This window comes from Habropoda laboriosa, unplaced genomic scaffold, assembly GCF_001263275.1.
Source record: "Habropoda laboriosa isolate 0110345459 unplaced genomic scaffold, ASM126327v1 scaffold301, whole genome shotgun sequence".
NCBI classification, from domain to species: domain Eukaryota; kingdom Metazoa; phylum Arthropoda; class Insecta; order Hymenoptera; family Apidae; genus Habropoda; species Habropoda laboriosa.
The window spans coordinates 264160-279004 of record NW_017100408.1 but is presented as its reverse complement, the minus strand read 5'-3'; the positions used below and the strand labels follow the sequence as shown (position 1 = coordinate 279004).

General features: G+C 47.7%; 2 protein-coding genes across 2 annotated transcripts in view; one reads left to right on the top strand and one right to left on the bottom strand.

Moving 5' to 3' along the window:
• LOC108575456 overlaps positions 1-14845 on the top strand; it is a 264797-nt gene that overhangs the window by 99393 nt on the left and 150559 nt on the right. The window lies entirely within an intron of this gene.
• LOC108575460 lies at positions 9186-10035 on the bottom strand. The gene is made up of 4 exons (XM_017938259.1): positions 9930-10035; positions 9779-9829; positions 9379-9502; positions 9186-9311 (listed from the first exon to the last, which is right to left on the bottom strand). Exons 1-4 carry the CDS (start codon positions 10002-10004, stop codon positions 9241-9243), a joined length of 321 nt encoding a protein of 106 aa, XP_017793748.1. The 5' UTR covers positions 10005-10035; the 3' UTR covers positions 9186-9240.

Here is a 14845-nt window from a genome sequence, read left to right as displayed (position 1 = left end):
TAGCGACAACTCTCCTATCGCTTCTGTATCGTCTTCACGACGAAAGGAATATGTGAACGAAATAGTGAAAGCGACTTCGGTGGAATAAAATAAATCGTCGGTTTGCTAGGAAGAGCGATGGGTCTCGAAACTCGAGCTATTTTCATATGACATTGTACTGTTTAACGAGAGAACACTGTCGCAATTAAAAATAGAGTCCTTTTTCTATCAGTAAGCATCAAAGGTAAGCAGTATTTTATTAGCTGCTCTCGAACCCCAAAAATTGCATTAAAATATCTCAAACACCGCGATCCAAGTGTCCTTCGTTTGAAGTTGGATCAATCTCCTCTAATTTCGAGCAGAATAAACCTCTCTCTTGCTACTAACCGACAAACAACGTCCAAAAGCATCAAATCACGCTCGATTCTTCATCCGAATCCCTAAGAGTCTCTCGAGGAGGTTGAACGATCATCTAGGCGTCCAGAGCGGTAGAGGAGGCACGCGTGTCGTCCCAGGATGGAAGAAGTGCAGAGTCGAATCGGGATGGATGGTGGAAGGGTGGAGAAACGGGCTCGTTTGAGCGTGCTAAACCGCCGAGGTTAAACCACAGTCAGTCGTCACGGACGAGGCCTCGTAGGATCGAGACAGGGGTGGATTCCGATAGACAATGAGGGTGGTATCGTGGAATCGCGTCCTGGCACGCATTGTGCGGCCCCCCTCTAACGACGCCCGATTACTATTCCCCGTCAGTTCGTTTCGTAGGGTCGGGAGAACGGTTCTCTGCGATCTCTCGAATTAAGCGACGATCCTTATTCCGTTTCAGAATGCGTATACGCAGAGAGAGAGGTGGCTGCTGCCGGAGGAAATCGTTTCGAAAACGCGAACCACCGGAACGAAATTTATTTGCCGCTACGAATTGCTCGATAAAAGTCTCTTTCGTGGTTTCTTCCTTTTCCTCTCCCTCTTTCCTTAGACGTCCCAACAGCAGGAAACATTCCACGGTTCCCACGAGCTGCTTCGAGATGGATGCACGTCGTGAAGGGGTTTAAAGGGTTGGACGAGAGATAGTTGAACGGGAGAGGATGACGTAGGTGACCAGTGGTCGACAGTTCGGTCGAAAGTCTTGATTTATAGGTTCTTGGGCGAGCATGTCGCGGGATTTATGGACCTCTTTCGGGGTGGTAAGTTATGCCGATGTTCTTTTCGCCAGCGGTCTCGTCGAGATCCGCAAGGGAAGCTCGAACGTCGTCAACGGCATCCAACAAGTGTGAAATAAACCTTGGCGATTCTTTCCTATCTACAGTCTTTCAACGCTGTGCCAATCTGTGACGCGAAATCTGCGTTTGATCTCCGGATATCGGTAGTGGTTGCTAATTAACGCAGCCAGAGATTTCGTGCGTGCTTCGTTTCGTCCTCTGTGCAGGGAAGAGCAAAGTAAAACGATTATGAAAAGAGCGGAAAAAGGGAAATTCGTAAAAGTGAACGGGCTCTGTAGCAGAGGCGAAAATTCCAATTTATAACGCGCGGCGCAATAATTAGCCGCGGCGGTAAAGCGGCTGAGCGGTTTTTCCTCTTTATCGTGATCAAACGAATCGTCGAATATAAAACGAGCGTTATTGGCCCGTTATTATCACGCGGCCGCGCCGCTTTAATATAGACCGGTTGGACAGAGCTGACACCGCCGCCGGCCAGGATAAGCCAATATACGAGCAGGCTTACCGTTAATCCCGCGATTTTTAAATTATCCTCACGAAATTGCGTCCCGCCAGGATCCAGAGGACAACTTCTGAAATTGCCAGATAGGAGCGCAGCGGCGCTGGTGTGCTTAGTGTTGCCAAGTCCTGGCTGGCCCAGGATCACCCTTGATCCTTCTGGGTATACACGCTTGCTTCCCTCGAACATTACCAGCTTCTCCTGGCTGCCTCCAATGGCACGCGTCGTCATCCTTCTTCGTGAAGGAAGAACGTTGTCGCAGCGACCACTTTTCAGACTAAGCATCTTTCACCCTGTTTCAAACGGGCAGATTCTTTCTTCCTTTTTTTTTTTTTTTTCGCAAAAACGTCCAAGGTTTTCTTTTGGCGGAACCACAGCGTAGAAAATGTGAATCGCCTCGGGAGAACGGTGCAGTCGGCCTCAAACGACTGCGCATTTTACCTCGAAAATCCTCACCGCTACCTGCAGCACCCGCGGCAAATATTAAAACTTCACTCTCCACGCGCGCTTTTGATTAATTAGGAAGGAACGGTTGCCTCTGTATCGATCTCGTGCGCGAAATTTCGCGGCTACCAAATGCTGGAGAGGTAGGTTTAGTCGATATTAACTCGTCGAGCTCGGAGAAAGCTCGGGTAAAGAGGCGAAACGTTACGCGTTGAAATAACGGACGATAAGATGGACGTTGCAACGTCCATCGTAGCGTAACACTGTTACGCACACGAGCTGCAGGCCCGTCAGAAACGACGCTTCAACGCTCTTGCGACCGCGGTCTAAGGAAGACTTTAGTAAATTTCACGAGTGGAGGAGTCTGAACAAAGATGAAAGTACGAGTAAGGGATGAGCGGAAGGGTCTGGTTTGCATGAAAGACAGAGAAGCCTAACCGAAAGCTCTTCCCTTTCTTCTCGAAGCGTGGAAGGGGATCCTGAACCGCAAACACCTCACGTAGCATCGCTTAGATTAAAGCCCGCGTCTCCGCTCCTGGCTGCTGTGCGAATGTGCGTGCGAAGAAACGCGAAGACACACGGGAAATCTTGCGACTAGAACTAAGCCGAAAACCAGTGCACAGAGAGATAAGAAATAGAAGATACGAGGGGGATAGCTCGTAGAAAAATCAACTTCACGGGATTCGACACGCATTCCTGGGGATTTAGCTTTCTCTAAGCCGTCGATTTTTTAGGGGAGATCAACATGTTACCGCATCGGGGATCCCGGAAACATTCCCAATTATGTTGTATTAAAAGGCGGCAGGATCGAACTTATCGCTCGCGTCAGTTCCTTACAAACTACGTACCTCGTACGTTTATTTTTCTATACGCGAACAGAATGTTCGAGCATAGTTTTCGTCTAGTCTGAGGGTGGTAAGAGTGGTAGAATATTGCGTTACGGACCGTTTTCATCTGCTTTTCCGTATCGTGGGGATGGAACTTCAATCTCGCGACCACTTGCCTGGCCGAACGACCGCTTTAATCGAGTGAATTCTCGCAGTTTTACGATCGTGATTCATCGAAGGCGCCTGGCGTCGTTACGACGCGGTTCCTCGAATTTCGCGTGTTAAATTCGACAGCTTGGACCGTTTTTGATGCCTATTGTTCGGTATTAGTCGTAAAAGATTGATACTTTTCCGAAAGGGGGACGGTTTCCCGGGGAAAGAAACACGGAAGGATACTTAGCGGAAGGAATCGAAAATTTTCCAGGGACTTGGGATTGACCAGGAGCGACGATGGGCGTCGTCGAGGGCCATAAACGCGCGTTAGGGTCGCGCGGCCGTAATTTTCAGTCGTAAAAGAGAGCTATAGGCCGGTGAGAGGGTGACTTAGGCCCCGCGTCGCGTTAGCCTAGTCGTTATTATTTTACCGACTCTAAATGGCCGCCACCGAATACGCGAGTTCGGTGTAACAATCGATTCGATTTCGAGGAAACGAGGGTGTAGACGTCAACGTTCAATTATGCGTTTTCGAAACGGAAGAGTTGCGAGTTTTGAACGGGTGATTCGCGAGAGGTGTGGTTTATGGACGTGTGATTATTGGCACGAGTATCGCAGTCGTATTCGCTGCTGGAGTCGGTGAAGCACGCTTGCAAACACTTCTCGTTCGCGAGACCTTAAATTCGCAGGTACTTAACGATAATGCCTTAGACTACGACCACTTCTCTTTCGAAAATTTCAAATTCCGATGTGAAAGGCCGGGCCGAGAAACGTTTCACAGTTCCTTCTACCTTTTCACTCGCACGTTACACCGGTGTTGAAGAGTTTAACGATTGGTAAGTGGTCCAGAGAGAACGAGAGACCCGAAGAAGAGGGGAGAACGTAACTAGAGGGAAGACTATTCACGGGAAATTTTCCCTCTTGTCTTCCGTCGAGTGTGTAACTGTCAGTGAACCCGGAGAAGACAGAGGTAGCTGTCTGCTAGATTAAGGTTTTCCCGCTGATTTTACCCGACTCGTGAGCAGTTCACGTTCGCGGGACGGGCGAAAAAAGAGGCTAGCTCGGGGTTTGTAATACGCGAGAGAGCGGGGCAGGTATATACGCGATCAGCTTTGTGGCTATCTAGAGCGGCCGCGAGAGAAAAAGAGCGCAGGGGAATATCAATTTCTTTTGATGCGAATGAAAGATTCTCCGAGCTCTACCGTTCGAACCTCTCTGTTGCACGATCAAAGAGAGCGGAGACGGTTAATTTCATTGGATGAGAGGCTAATGAAAAATTAATAGGAGCCAGGAAACCGTGCAAGTGCAACGAAAGCGATAGCGAAGCGGCTCGAGGCGTGCGCTCCGGGAAAAACCGAGCGGAATAGGAGGAAACGAGAGAGAAGGACACAGTGGAGGAGAAGGGAAAAGGATGGAGAGAGAGAGGAGGCACGTTAGCGGCCACGGAAGTCATAAAGAGCCAGCAAATCTTTTCATTATCGCTCCGCGTAAGTGATACGTATATCATACTAAAGCGACCATTTCACCGGCATTATATCCGGGAGGAGGCTGATCCAGCCTCTGCTCTGCTGGAACCATCACGGATGGTTTTCACGCCACGTTTTCGCGTAAGTGCGTACGAGGATTATGTCTGCTCGTTCTTTTTCCTTCGCCTAGAGATGCCGGCGGAGGGCAGTTTTTCTTTCGTTAACTACTACGATTGAATAGGATCGCGTACGCGATGGTATTCTATCGCTTCTCGACGGTGATTCGACCCGTTTACGACCCACGAGGAAGGGAATGGTTACACGTTGCTGGAAAAATATATATTATTACAGGGTTTCGTTTCTCTGAAGCACGTAGGCGCCATATAATTGCGAGTCGCGGCAACTTTATCGTCCATAGGGGCTGTTAACATAATGGGAAGCTTTACGGCGCAGAATTAATTCTTCTTTCGTGCAACCGAGACCGAACTTCATCGACCTTTCGTGTTCAGATAACATCGGGCCTCTTCGCTGGGAGGACGCTCGTCCCTGCTCTGCTCAATTAAACGTATTAGATCCGCTTGTCGTGCATGCGCTTTTCGTTTCGTGTTCACCGTGCATTCGACAATCTCTCTCTTGCTTTTTACGGCAATATCAATGTTCACCGGCAAATACGTCGCTTATCTTATTACGACAGCATTTTTTTTATTCTACCTTTGATGGACAAATCGTTCCTTTTTGCTTGCTCGCTTGCGCCATTATTTCCGCTCGTACGTTAAATCATACTTAAGTTTCTCCGCCGCGCGACGACCTTCCACTCTATTTCCACCGTCAGCTCTTACTCCGGAGATCGCGCAGGGTCTTCGTAACGAGCCCCGTCGAGCATCGAGCCAAGGAAAAATTGAATTCCTGAAATTTCCAGGCTGGAATTTTTTAATACGCGCCTCTCGCAAATGTTGCGCGTCTCTCCCGTTCAAGGTCTTCCTTCGGGAGACTTCAAAGAGAGCCTCGACCGCCGCGGAATTTCTCTTCGACCGATGTGTAACACGCCAATTCGGAATTTAATTGAACAACCACCGGCTCACTGGGCATTTACAAGTGCACCAACGATTACTTCCAATCTAGAAGAAAGTTAGTAATATGTTCCTGTCGGGGTGGATCGAATTTATCACACGAAAAAGCTTCCTCTGGCACACCAAAGCGACGAGCAGCACAAACATCCTTCACCATTTGCAACGATCTAAGTAACAGCATCGTCGCGCAGAAGATCGGATAAACAACCGTGGAAAAGATGAAAAATCTTTGTTAAGCAGTTCGGTTGACAGAGGCTCGGAACGGCGCGTTGTTGGTCGCAGACATTTTTCTTCGGTCGATTTAAACGCTGTCTACGCTGTGAAGGGTGTTCACGCGAGCCACGCGACGTCGCGCCACCAGAGTTTCTTTTCCTCGTTTCGCTGTCCTCTCTTCCTCGTGGATTTTATTTATCGCGCGATACCGAGAGACGGGCGAGTAAATCCGCCGTGCCTCGAAGCGGATCGCGGACGAAAATAAAGCGAGCGGCGTGCCGGTCGAGCGACACCTTGGTTTTGCTGCTCGTGCAACGCGACGGATTCTCTGAAGGCCTGGTCGTGTGGCACGGGTTAAAGGTCCGGTCGCGGTTGAACGACTCGATTTCTGGCTTCTACCGACGAGGCTGTTTGTCGCGGGACAAGTCGACCGCGCGTTCGCGCTTTAATCAGCCCTGTCCACTCTCTCTCTCTCTCTCTCGCGGTGCTCGTTTGCTGTTCGTGGAAATGTTAATGGCTGTTCCCTTGTTATGGTTCCCGTGGTTTCGCCGGGATATATGCACGCGTTCGAAATACTTTGCCTGTTCAAACTTACGGCGTGCATCTTTTATTCATCCCCACGATTGTTGGACTTTAAATGTGTTCGGCTGGAATTCGCGAAATTGCTGTTTTTGTGGGTTGGAGTAAAAGCGACGTGTTTTTGAAAATAATTGTGTTTGTTTACCGGAAATTTGCATCATTAGTATTAATGGCCTTTTCTCGAAGGGCTGCCAGCTGGTATATTCAATTTTTTCTTTAATTTTATGAATTCTTTACATATTCGTGTGGGCAGAGTGTTTTAAATTCTTTTGGAGACATCATATTGTTTAAGTAGAACAGATAAATCCTTTAATAAACAAGGGGAACAGAGGAGCCTATGTACCACTCAACTAACTTCTGTACGATAGAAATCAAAATTTGTCACTCTGACCTAAATTCACCTAGCAGTTGTAAATCTACACATCCTCTAAAAGTGAATCCACCTTCGTTAAAAAAACTCGAAGAATTAAGTCGTCGCTAATAGACAAGCCCAGTCATACACGGTGCATTACAACGAGAACGTCTAAACTACACCTAGAATCACACTGGCAACCTTCCAAGCCGTATGTTCGCGCAGCTCTGGTAACCACATCCACCCCTCGTCGGTGTAACGCTTGCCGCCGAATATTAGAGCAAAGCTGAACAAGTCGAAGATTTAATTCGGTGTGTCGAACGGTTTGCCCTGCTGGCACGTACCTACCTAAAGATGATATTCGTCTTCCGTAATATCGTGGGATCGGGAAGTCGAGAATGGGAGAGCGTCGAAAGCGTCACCTGCAGCACACACGCGGGCCACCGAGCTCTAGCCAGCCATCTAGATGGCTGCAGAGGCTAGGGGGCGCGTTTTCGATGAGGCTCGAACACGATCGATCGACTTCTCCTGAATCATGCGGGTGTCTGGTGCGAGCCACGCGGAATATTTCACCGCGGTCGTTGGAGCTAGGACGAAACGAAAGAGCGCCACTTAGGTGGGGGGTAATATACGTCGCCGAGGGCGGTAACTGTCCCCGTATATTATGTCCCGCGTGTCCACGGGGACATACATTCCAGCCGGCTGTATTCCACGGTAAACAATGTTCCGAGAGTAGTGCCTAAACGATTCCTCGTGTCTGCAGTTATTTTGGCAATTAATCGCCGGAGCCCCCGCCGCTGAAATATCGCCTTTCTTGCTCCACGAGTTTTTCATTCCCTTTTGCTTCATTTCTACTCCCTCCCTCTTTCTCCTCTGATTTTTCCCCTATCCATCCACTCGAGGACCCTCCTCCGCGAGTAAGATGACGAAGATGACGAAGGCTTTTAACGATCGTTCCTCTTCTCCTCTCGGTCCTTCTCAGCTGGCACGTAACCACAAAGTTTCTCGGTCTTTCCAGATTCTTTCCTACCTTCCTTTTTCTCTCCCCCAACCCCTCCCTTTCGTCGATATTCACCGGTGTAGAGATCAAGATTCTCTCCGTCAGACTCCATCTTCCTTTTCGCCAGTTTCCTTTTTGTTCTCTCTCTCTCTTCGCCGTTCTTGATCCAACAGCGGTTACTTTACAAACGGCCAGCGAACCAGGGGGTATCTCTTCTCTATGTGACAGGGACTCGACGAAGTTTATTACGGATTTCGAAAAGCGTCTTTCCAGCACGGACTTCAACTTCCTCCCGAGAAGTTTACCGGATGGTGAACAGTGAAGTCGTTTGTATTTTCTTAAGAACGTCTTTTTTCTTCGTTAGCCGAGTCCAGACTCGAGTTTCTCCGGGGTTTAAAGGAGAATTAAACAAGGTTCAAAATCGCCGGTTATTACGTACGCGTCGAAAAGACGATTGTTGCGCTTTTCATGCCCGAATCGTAAATCTCCGAGGTTCTCCTCTGCTTTACGGGTGTTCGTCTCGAGAACCGATAAGCGTGCCGCTGGTTTTACTCTCACGCGCCGGGGAAGTTGAAATCGTAACCCGGACTCTCGATTGCGAACGCTTTTATCCGAGCTCAACAGGATAATGTCAAACGAGCCGAGTACCTTGGTTTCTCGTGGACCAGTTCAAACAGTTTTACCGTTCTTCTATGTACAATTCCATCGAATTCACTTCTTTTAAACAACTTCTAGCAGAGCTTCTTCTTTTCTCGTTAGACCTAACGCCTACTTAAAGTTCCGTGTCGTTCGTTATTCCTACCGCTGGATTTCAAGCGTCTACGTAAACTGTACTCGAGAGAAGGTACTGCTTTTCTTCGGGATTCATATTTAAAATTCCAACTAATTTCCCGTGGTGGAGGACGATCAGTCTTACTTTACGAGCCGGCTCCCTGAACCGGAGCCGTCTTCCCAATAAAACGATACCCACGATAAACCTTTCGAAGCCAATTAGGGACTAATTGATTTTAACTGTAAATCTACGAGCCTCCTTGTCGGCCGGTTCCGCGGGATTGCGGTTAAGACGGAGACGGGAATCTCTGCCAAGCGGCCAGTTGTTCCCGATAAATTTACGATGACTGAACTCCCTTTTCCTACTCTCGTTTTCTTCTGTTTCTCGCGTTAATGAGACCCGATCTCACGCCGCGCCATCTGTCTCACCGCGATCCCTTTTGTCCCTCCGCCGCTCTCTTCCACCCCCGTCTTCCGCTTCTCGTATCGACGTTGCGGAAAAGGTTATTATTAAACACTCGCCCCTCGATCCTCCTTTAACCTTATTAAGAAAACGGTTGACTAATGGGCGAGTGAAAAGGAGGTGAGGGTTGTCTGAATTTTTTCAATTCTTCCTTGCCAATGAGCTTTATTGTTCGAAACAGTGCGTATAGAATAGTACAGTAAGTAGGATTTATCTCGCTACTTTCGGGTTAACTTTGGGTGCCATTTTCGTGAGGTTTTCCATTGTTCGATGTCCTCTGACTATATAGGTAGATCGAAGGAGTGAGAATTAATGAGTGAAAATTCGAATGAAGTATAGAATACTCACTGCATCCTAGATAAGGTACACAGACTTGTCCCTTGCGACAGTCGACATCCTTCTTGCAATCGTCATGCGTTTCCCGCTTCCGTCGGCTGTCCGGGATCTGTAGTGTGACTACGTCCGACTCGTCCTGTCGTTGATAAAAAGGACGAAGCGGAGAAAAAAAAGAAAATTCGTCACTGACAGAATTCGCCGTTAGACGCCGCAAGTTTCGATAAACGTTTCAACGTTCGGGTATCTCTAACATTTCTACTCCATTGCTCACATTCTTTCGTTACTTTTTTATCTCTCCAACAACGAAGCTTCTTTCGAAGAGAGAGAGAGAGAGAAAGAGATAGCGGGGTTCTTTAATACCTCCAGAGTGATATATTAGAAAAGGATCGATTCGGAAGCTTCTTTTACTCACCGATTCTCCACTTGGTTCTCCTAAGCGGATCACGTGAACCTTCGGCTCGTCCTGCGGGCGAAGGACCAACCACGATTAGAACATGATCGCGATTTACCAGAAACGATTGGACTACGCGTTTGTTCGGTATTGCAAGCTCGTATCTTCGTACCTTGTCGTCCTTGATGATGCACCGTGTCGCCGTGACGACGTACACGAGCAACAGGATCAGAAATAGTCGGCTCATCCTCGATTACACTCGCTTCGTAACACACGCTCTCTCGGAGACAGTTCACCTGCTGTAACACCGGTTACTCCTTATATGGGGAGAGAACGCGTCACCGTTTGTCGTAAACCTAGATCCATTATCGTTGCAAACACCAATTAGCCTGACAAATTAATCGTGCTTCCTCGAATCGTCGTACGGTTGCCTGTGTGTGTGCGTTTTTACGAGGAGGATGTGTTTGGATTGTACGGGTGGAAGAAGGATGCAGGAGATCGTAAAGCACCGTTAAGGGGGAACTGGTCGCGATCAGTTCATTTTCGCTGGACGGTCTTTATCTAAATTGGAAAAACAGAATGACCGGCGGAACGACAGTTGCGTTTCGGTATTTACGAGCCGTCGTCAGAAATGCGCTGTAAGCCTGTAACAAACCGAGGACGGATTCGATTGTACGCGATATGCCGGTGCTGTTGAGCTGTTTCGTTGAGTTTCGCGTGGTTGGGCGAATTTTGAAATATACGTTCGTACGAGAAGTTTGTTCGTACTACTCAATCACGGAAAAAACGCAAATCAGTGTCTTCAATGTGTGAAACGTTAAAGGTAAATAAGAAAAAATTCGTTTGAGTGGTACATTGAAGAATCGTCAGGCAAATCTACGTCCCCAATTTTCAAGTTCGTTTCTTAGTTAAGGAATTTCTCATCGCACACTAAACAGCGACAGAAAGACACAAATTCTCCAGCGTGGGAATGGTTAAAGAAAAATTTTAAAAAATTCTACACTGGAGAATCGCCGGGCAAACCTACGTCCCCAATTTTCAAGTTCACTTCTTCATTCAGAAAGACACAAATTCTCCAGTGCGTGAATGCTTAAAGAAGAACAAAAAGACTTCGTTCGAGTGATACACTGGAGAATCGCCAGGGAAACCTACACTACCGGCCAAAAGTTTGGAATCACCTCCCACTTTTCATCAATATTAAACCTGCTGCTAATTTTTCATAGATTTGAAGTTTATCTCAATTCTACATTTACCAATTAATCTCATGTCAATTGATTCGAACGATAAAAAATTCTCAAAGTCGCTGACCTTTTACTGGAAATTTTTGGTGTAAATTGCAATGCTCAGTGATTCCAAACTTTTGGCCGGTAGTGTACGTCCCCAATTTTCAAGTTCACTTCTTAATTCAGAAAGACACAAATTCTCCAGTGTGTGAATGCTTAAAGAAGAACAAAAAGACTTCGTTCGAGTGATACACTGGAGAATCGCCAGGGAAACCTACGTCCCCAATTTTCAAGTTTACTTCTTCATTCGGTACTGACTTAATTCACAAAGACACAAATTCTCCGGTACACGAAAGGTTAAAGAAGACCAAAAAGAAATTCGTCGGAGTGATACATTGGAGAATCGCCAGGCAAAGCTACGTCGCCGCGAGCATACACGCTATAAAAGTAGCCCTGCCTCATCACGAGCCTCCGCTTTACGCTGTGCTTTACAGCCCTCGAAATTAATTATGCATGCTCCAGTGTAGCCATCGTTCTATCTCGGATACGGCGCGCGATGCTTCCGCTATTGGAAGTTGGCCAGTCCATTCGAACGGACTACACCGTCCGTGAATATGTCCGGTAGATTGACGGAGGAGATGCGCGTCGTCGTAAGAGAAGGAAGAGAGAGAGAGAGAGGTTTCTCTCGCGTTTGCACAGCCGCGACGTAGTCGTGGAAGTTGAGGACGACTCGAAACTAGCGGCCCTCCGACGGACACTCAACGTGACCGGAGGTCCTTTGTTCGCTTGATTACCGAACACCCTGGAAACTAGTCATTAGCTGGGCAAATAGAGAAGTCCGTGGCGAAGCTAGATGCCGTTTGCCAGGCGTTCGCCTGCGAATATCCGCGATGCGTCGCCTCGTTAACTAATTGAACTCGCTATTCATTTTGCTCGCGGACACACTCGCCCCCGTCTAATGTCCTCGCGATTTGTTTCACTCTGCCGCTCCGGCGACGTGCTCCGCGAATTCGTGCAACCTTCCGCTCGAAGCTGTTTTATTTGCACGGGAAGGAACGGTGTTCGGATCGTATGGAACAAGGTACAGTCAGTCACGTAAGACAATACCGGAGATATTCGCACCGGGCGACGTGTACAGCGAATATGGACGTTTCTTTTGGAATTTTCGCACGTCCCTCGCATGTCGGGTAAATAGAATTTTCGAGGGTAGAGTGCTCTCGGTGTGAGCGTTCTTGAAAGTAGAAGAAGGGAGGTGTCCCGTCTACCAGGTGTCGAAAATTAAACATTCACCTGGTAGAAACTTTTTAGACGAAGCTTACTTAACTCTTATGTCAATAACCAGAATTATCGTCTACTTTATCTTGAAATTTTAGTAGCTTTCTGATAAGAAAATTGGAAACTCGAGGCAAACACGGATAGGAAATGTGCGATATAAGAACGATCTGGCCGGATATTTCAATCTTTCGCCTGGAAGATGAAATGTTTCAAGTGAGAATTATGCAAAGGGTTAAATAAGAAACAGCGTTCCGGAAAGAGAGGAAGTAGAAGAAAATTCGAAGATCACCGGGCGCAATCTCCTCCGTCTCGAGGAGGAGGCGATTGCGCGGGAACAATGGCGTCGATGACGTTGACCATGTAAAAGACATGCATCTTGCGAAATTCGAGCGCAGGTATCTGACTAGCTGAAAGCGGTGCCGCGTAATACTCCCGAAAAGTAGTCCAAGTGAATAATGACTCCGTACAACATATCTTTTACCTGGAAGATCAAATATTTCAAGTGAGAATTACGCAAAATGGTACCCGGTTATAGACGTGAGAGTTAAAGAAACAAAGTGCTATCGGAAAACGTGGATAATTCCGAGATCGCTCCAGTACACTTTGCACACGGTCTCGTTCTCTTTACACCGATTAGCAAGTCGAATCGTAGCTCGATCAAGTTAGGAAGGATGATACCCGTAAAGAAGAATTCGCGTTTAAACGAAGTAGTAGAAGCCCGATTAGACAGAATTCCAGCGACGTGGCTGGCACGTCTAAAAGCGTAAGGTCCCGACGAAAGAGTTGGTGAAACGGTGCGCAGCTCGGTAATCCCGCGCGGAAAAAGAGAAGCAACTCGACGAGGGGGAAAACGTAGGACGGAACGGATGAAACGACGCTTGGCGATACAACTGTTAAACGGCGTCTCGGACACGCGTGAAAATAAATCGAGGTAAAAGTCGTCGAATTCAGCGAGATCGTTCGTCGAGCCGTTTATATTTAGTTCATGAAACTCCTTTACAAACGATATACCCTCTCCCTTCATCCCCCTTTTCCCCCCTTCGGTATCCGACAAATTTTCATCGCATTGTATCATTGTATCCCCCCCGGTTCTCTGTGGAAAGAGAGCGCGTTAATCCATGGAAAATAAGATTCGTCGTCGATCACGCCGCGGATTAACGTTTCACGCGTTCAACGGCGAAAACTTTATTCGATTCGGTCAGATCGAATAATAACCGGTTATAATTTCGACTGTCGGCGTAATCCGGTTCTGGCCATGCGGGGGGGATTATAAGTTAAAATTTTACAGACTGATTACCAGGCGGCGCGGAGCAGCAAATTATTTAATATTGATACGCTCTGGTGCAATCCACCCACACACAGTGTGCGTGTGTGTGCGTGTAGCGCGGAGGTGGAGGAGAGAGGAGGAGGCTATTATTGATATTGATTTCGTTGGAAGCGTGTGTAGAGGCTAGGCACTGTTCGAATCGTGGGAAAGCAGCTTAACTGGAACGATTATCTCCCCAGTCAAAGAGATAGCGACCAGCATTTCACGATGCACTTACGTAACGATTAAATCGCGTACATAGGCTGCGAGGATACGTACGAGGCGCATTGTTGACGATGAAACTAATGCGGGACGGAGATTGGGAGGAGGATTCCCTCATCAGGGTCGGAAGCCATCGGTTACGCGTGCTCCTTCTCCATTTACGCACGATATCTCGCTGCTCTAATAGGTTCACCGCCTTGCCTTACGGTTTATCGATGCGTCCTATCGAAGGAATACCCTTTAATTGTCCTTAATCTGTATCAAGGCCGGAACGGATCCTGTTTTCTCCGAGTGTGCGTACCACTTTCTCTCCCCCCCGATTCCTCGCGGTCAACGGAGTAATTGATAGCATTAACTTCTTTTTCGTCCTCGGATACCCCACGAGCACGATAAGCGATTATCCTCAGTTTCTTCGTTTTTATTTGGTAATGGACCGTGCGCACCGTTACGCATACTCTTTTTCCTCTTGTTCTCGCTCTCGAGCGGAGCCAGCCAACCTGTTCCGCGACTCGGAAACAGAGTGTTTTCTATTAAAACCTTGTACTGGAAGAGAGGAGATTTCCCTGTTTAATGGTAGCAAATGAACAGCGAATAGTTCGAACTTGATTGGCTGAATTGAAATTTTCAATATTTTGAATTTCATTGGTTTAACGTCGAATATGAATAATTTCGCAAGAAGATCGCATGAAATGAATTTTGGCCAGCGTCTCGAGAAACGTTGTGCGTCGCCTTTGGAAAACAAAGTAGCCCCGTTTGGGAACACGTTCGCCACCCTCGTCGTGCCTTTCGCTCGCAAGATATACAGACTAATTTCGGCGAGGCGTCTCTCGTGACGTCTCCGGGGAGCAATGTGGGGCCCCGAACGAAACCGTTTGCCGGTTTGTGGCCATTCAATTCTATCCGTTTATTCGGCCAGTCCGCAGGGGATGGGCGCGAAGCTTCTAATTTCCCCGTACGTTGCTCGATTGCCTTTCTCACGTTAACAAGACGTTACTTAAACCCGTCGATGAACGAAATTACCAAAGCGAAATAAACCCCCGATTATTCTCGATTCTTCCACAG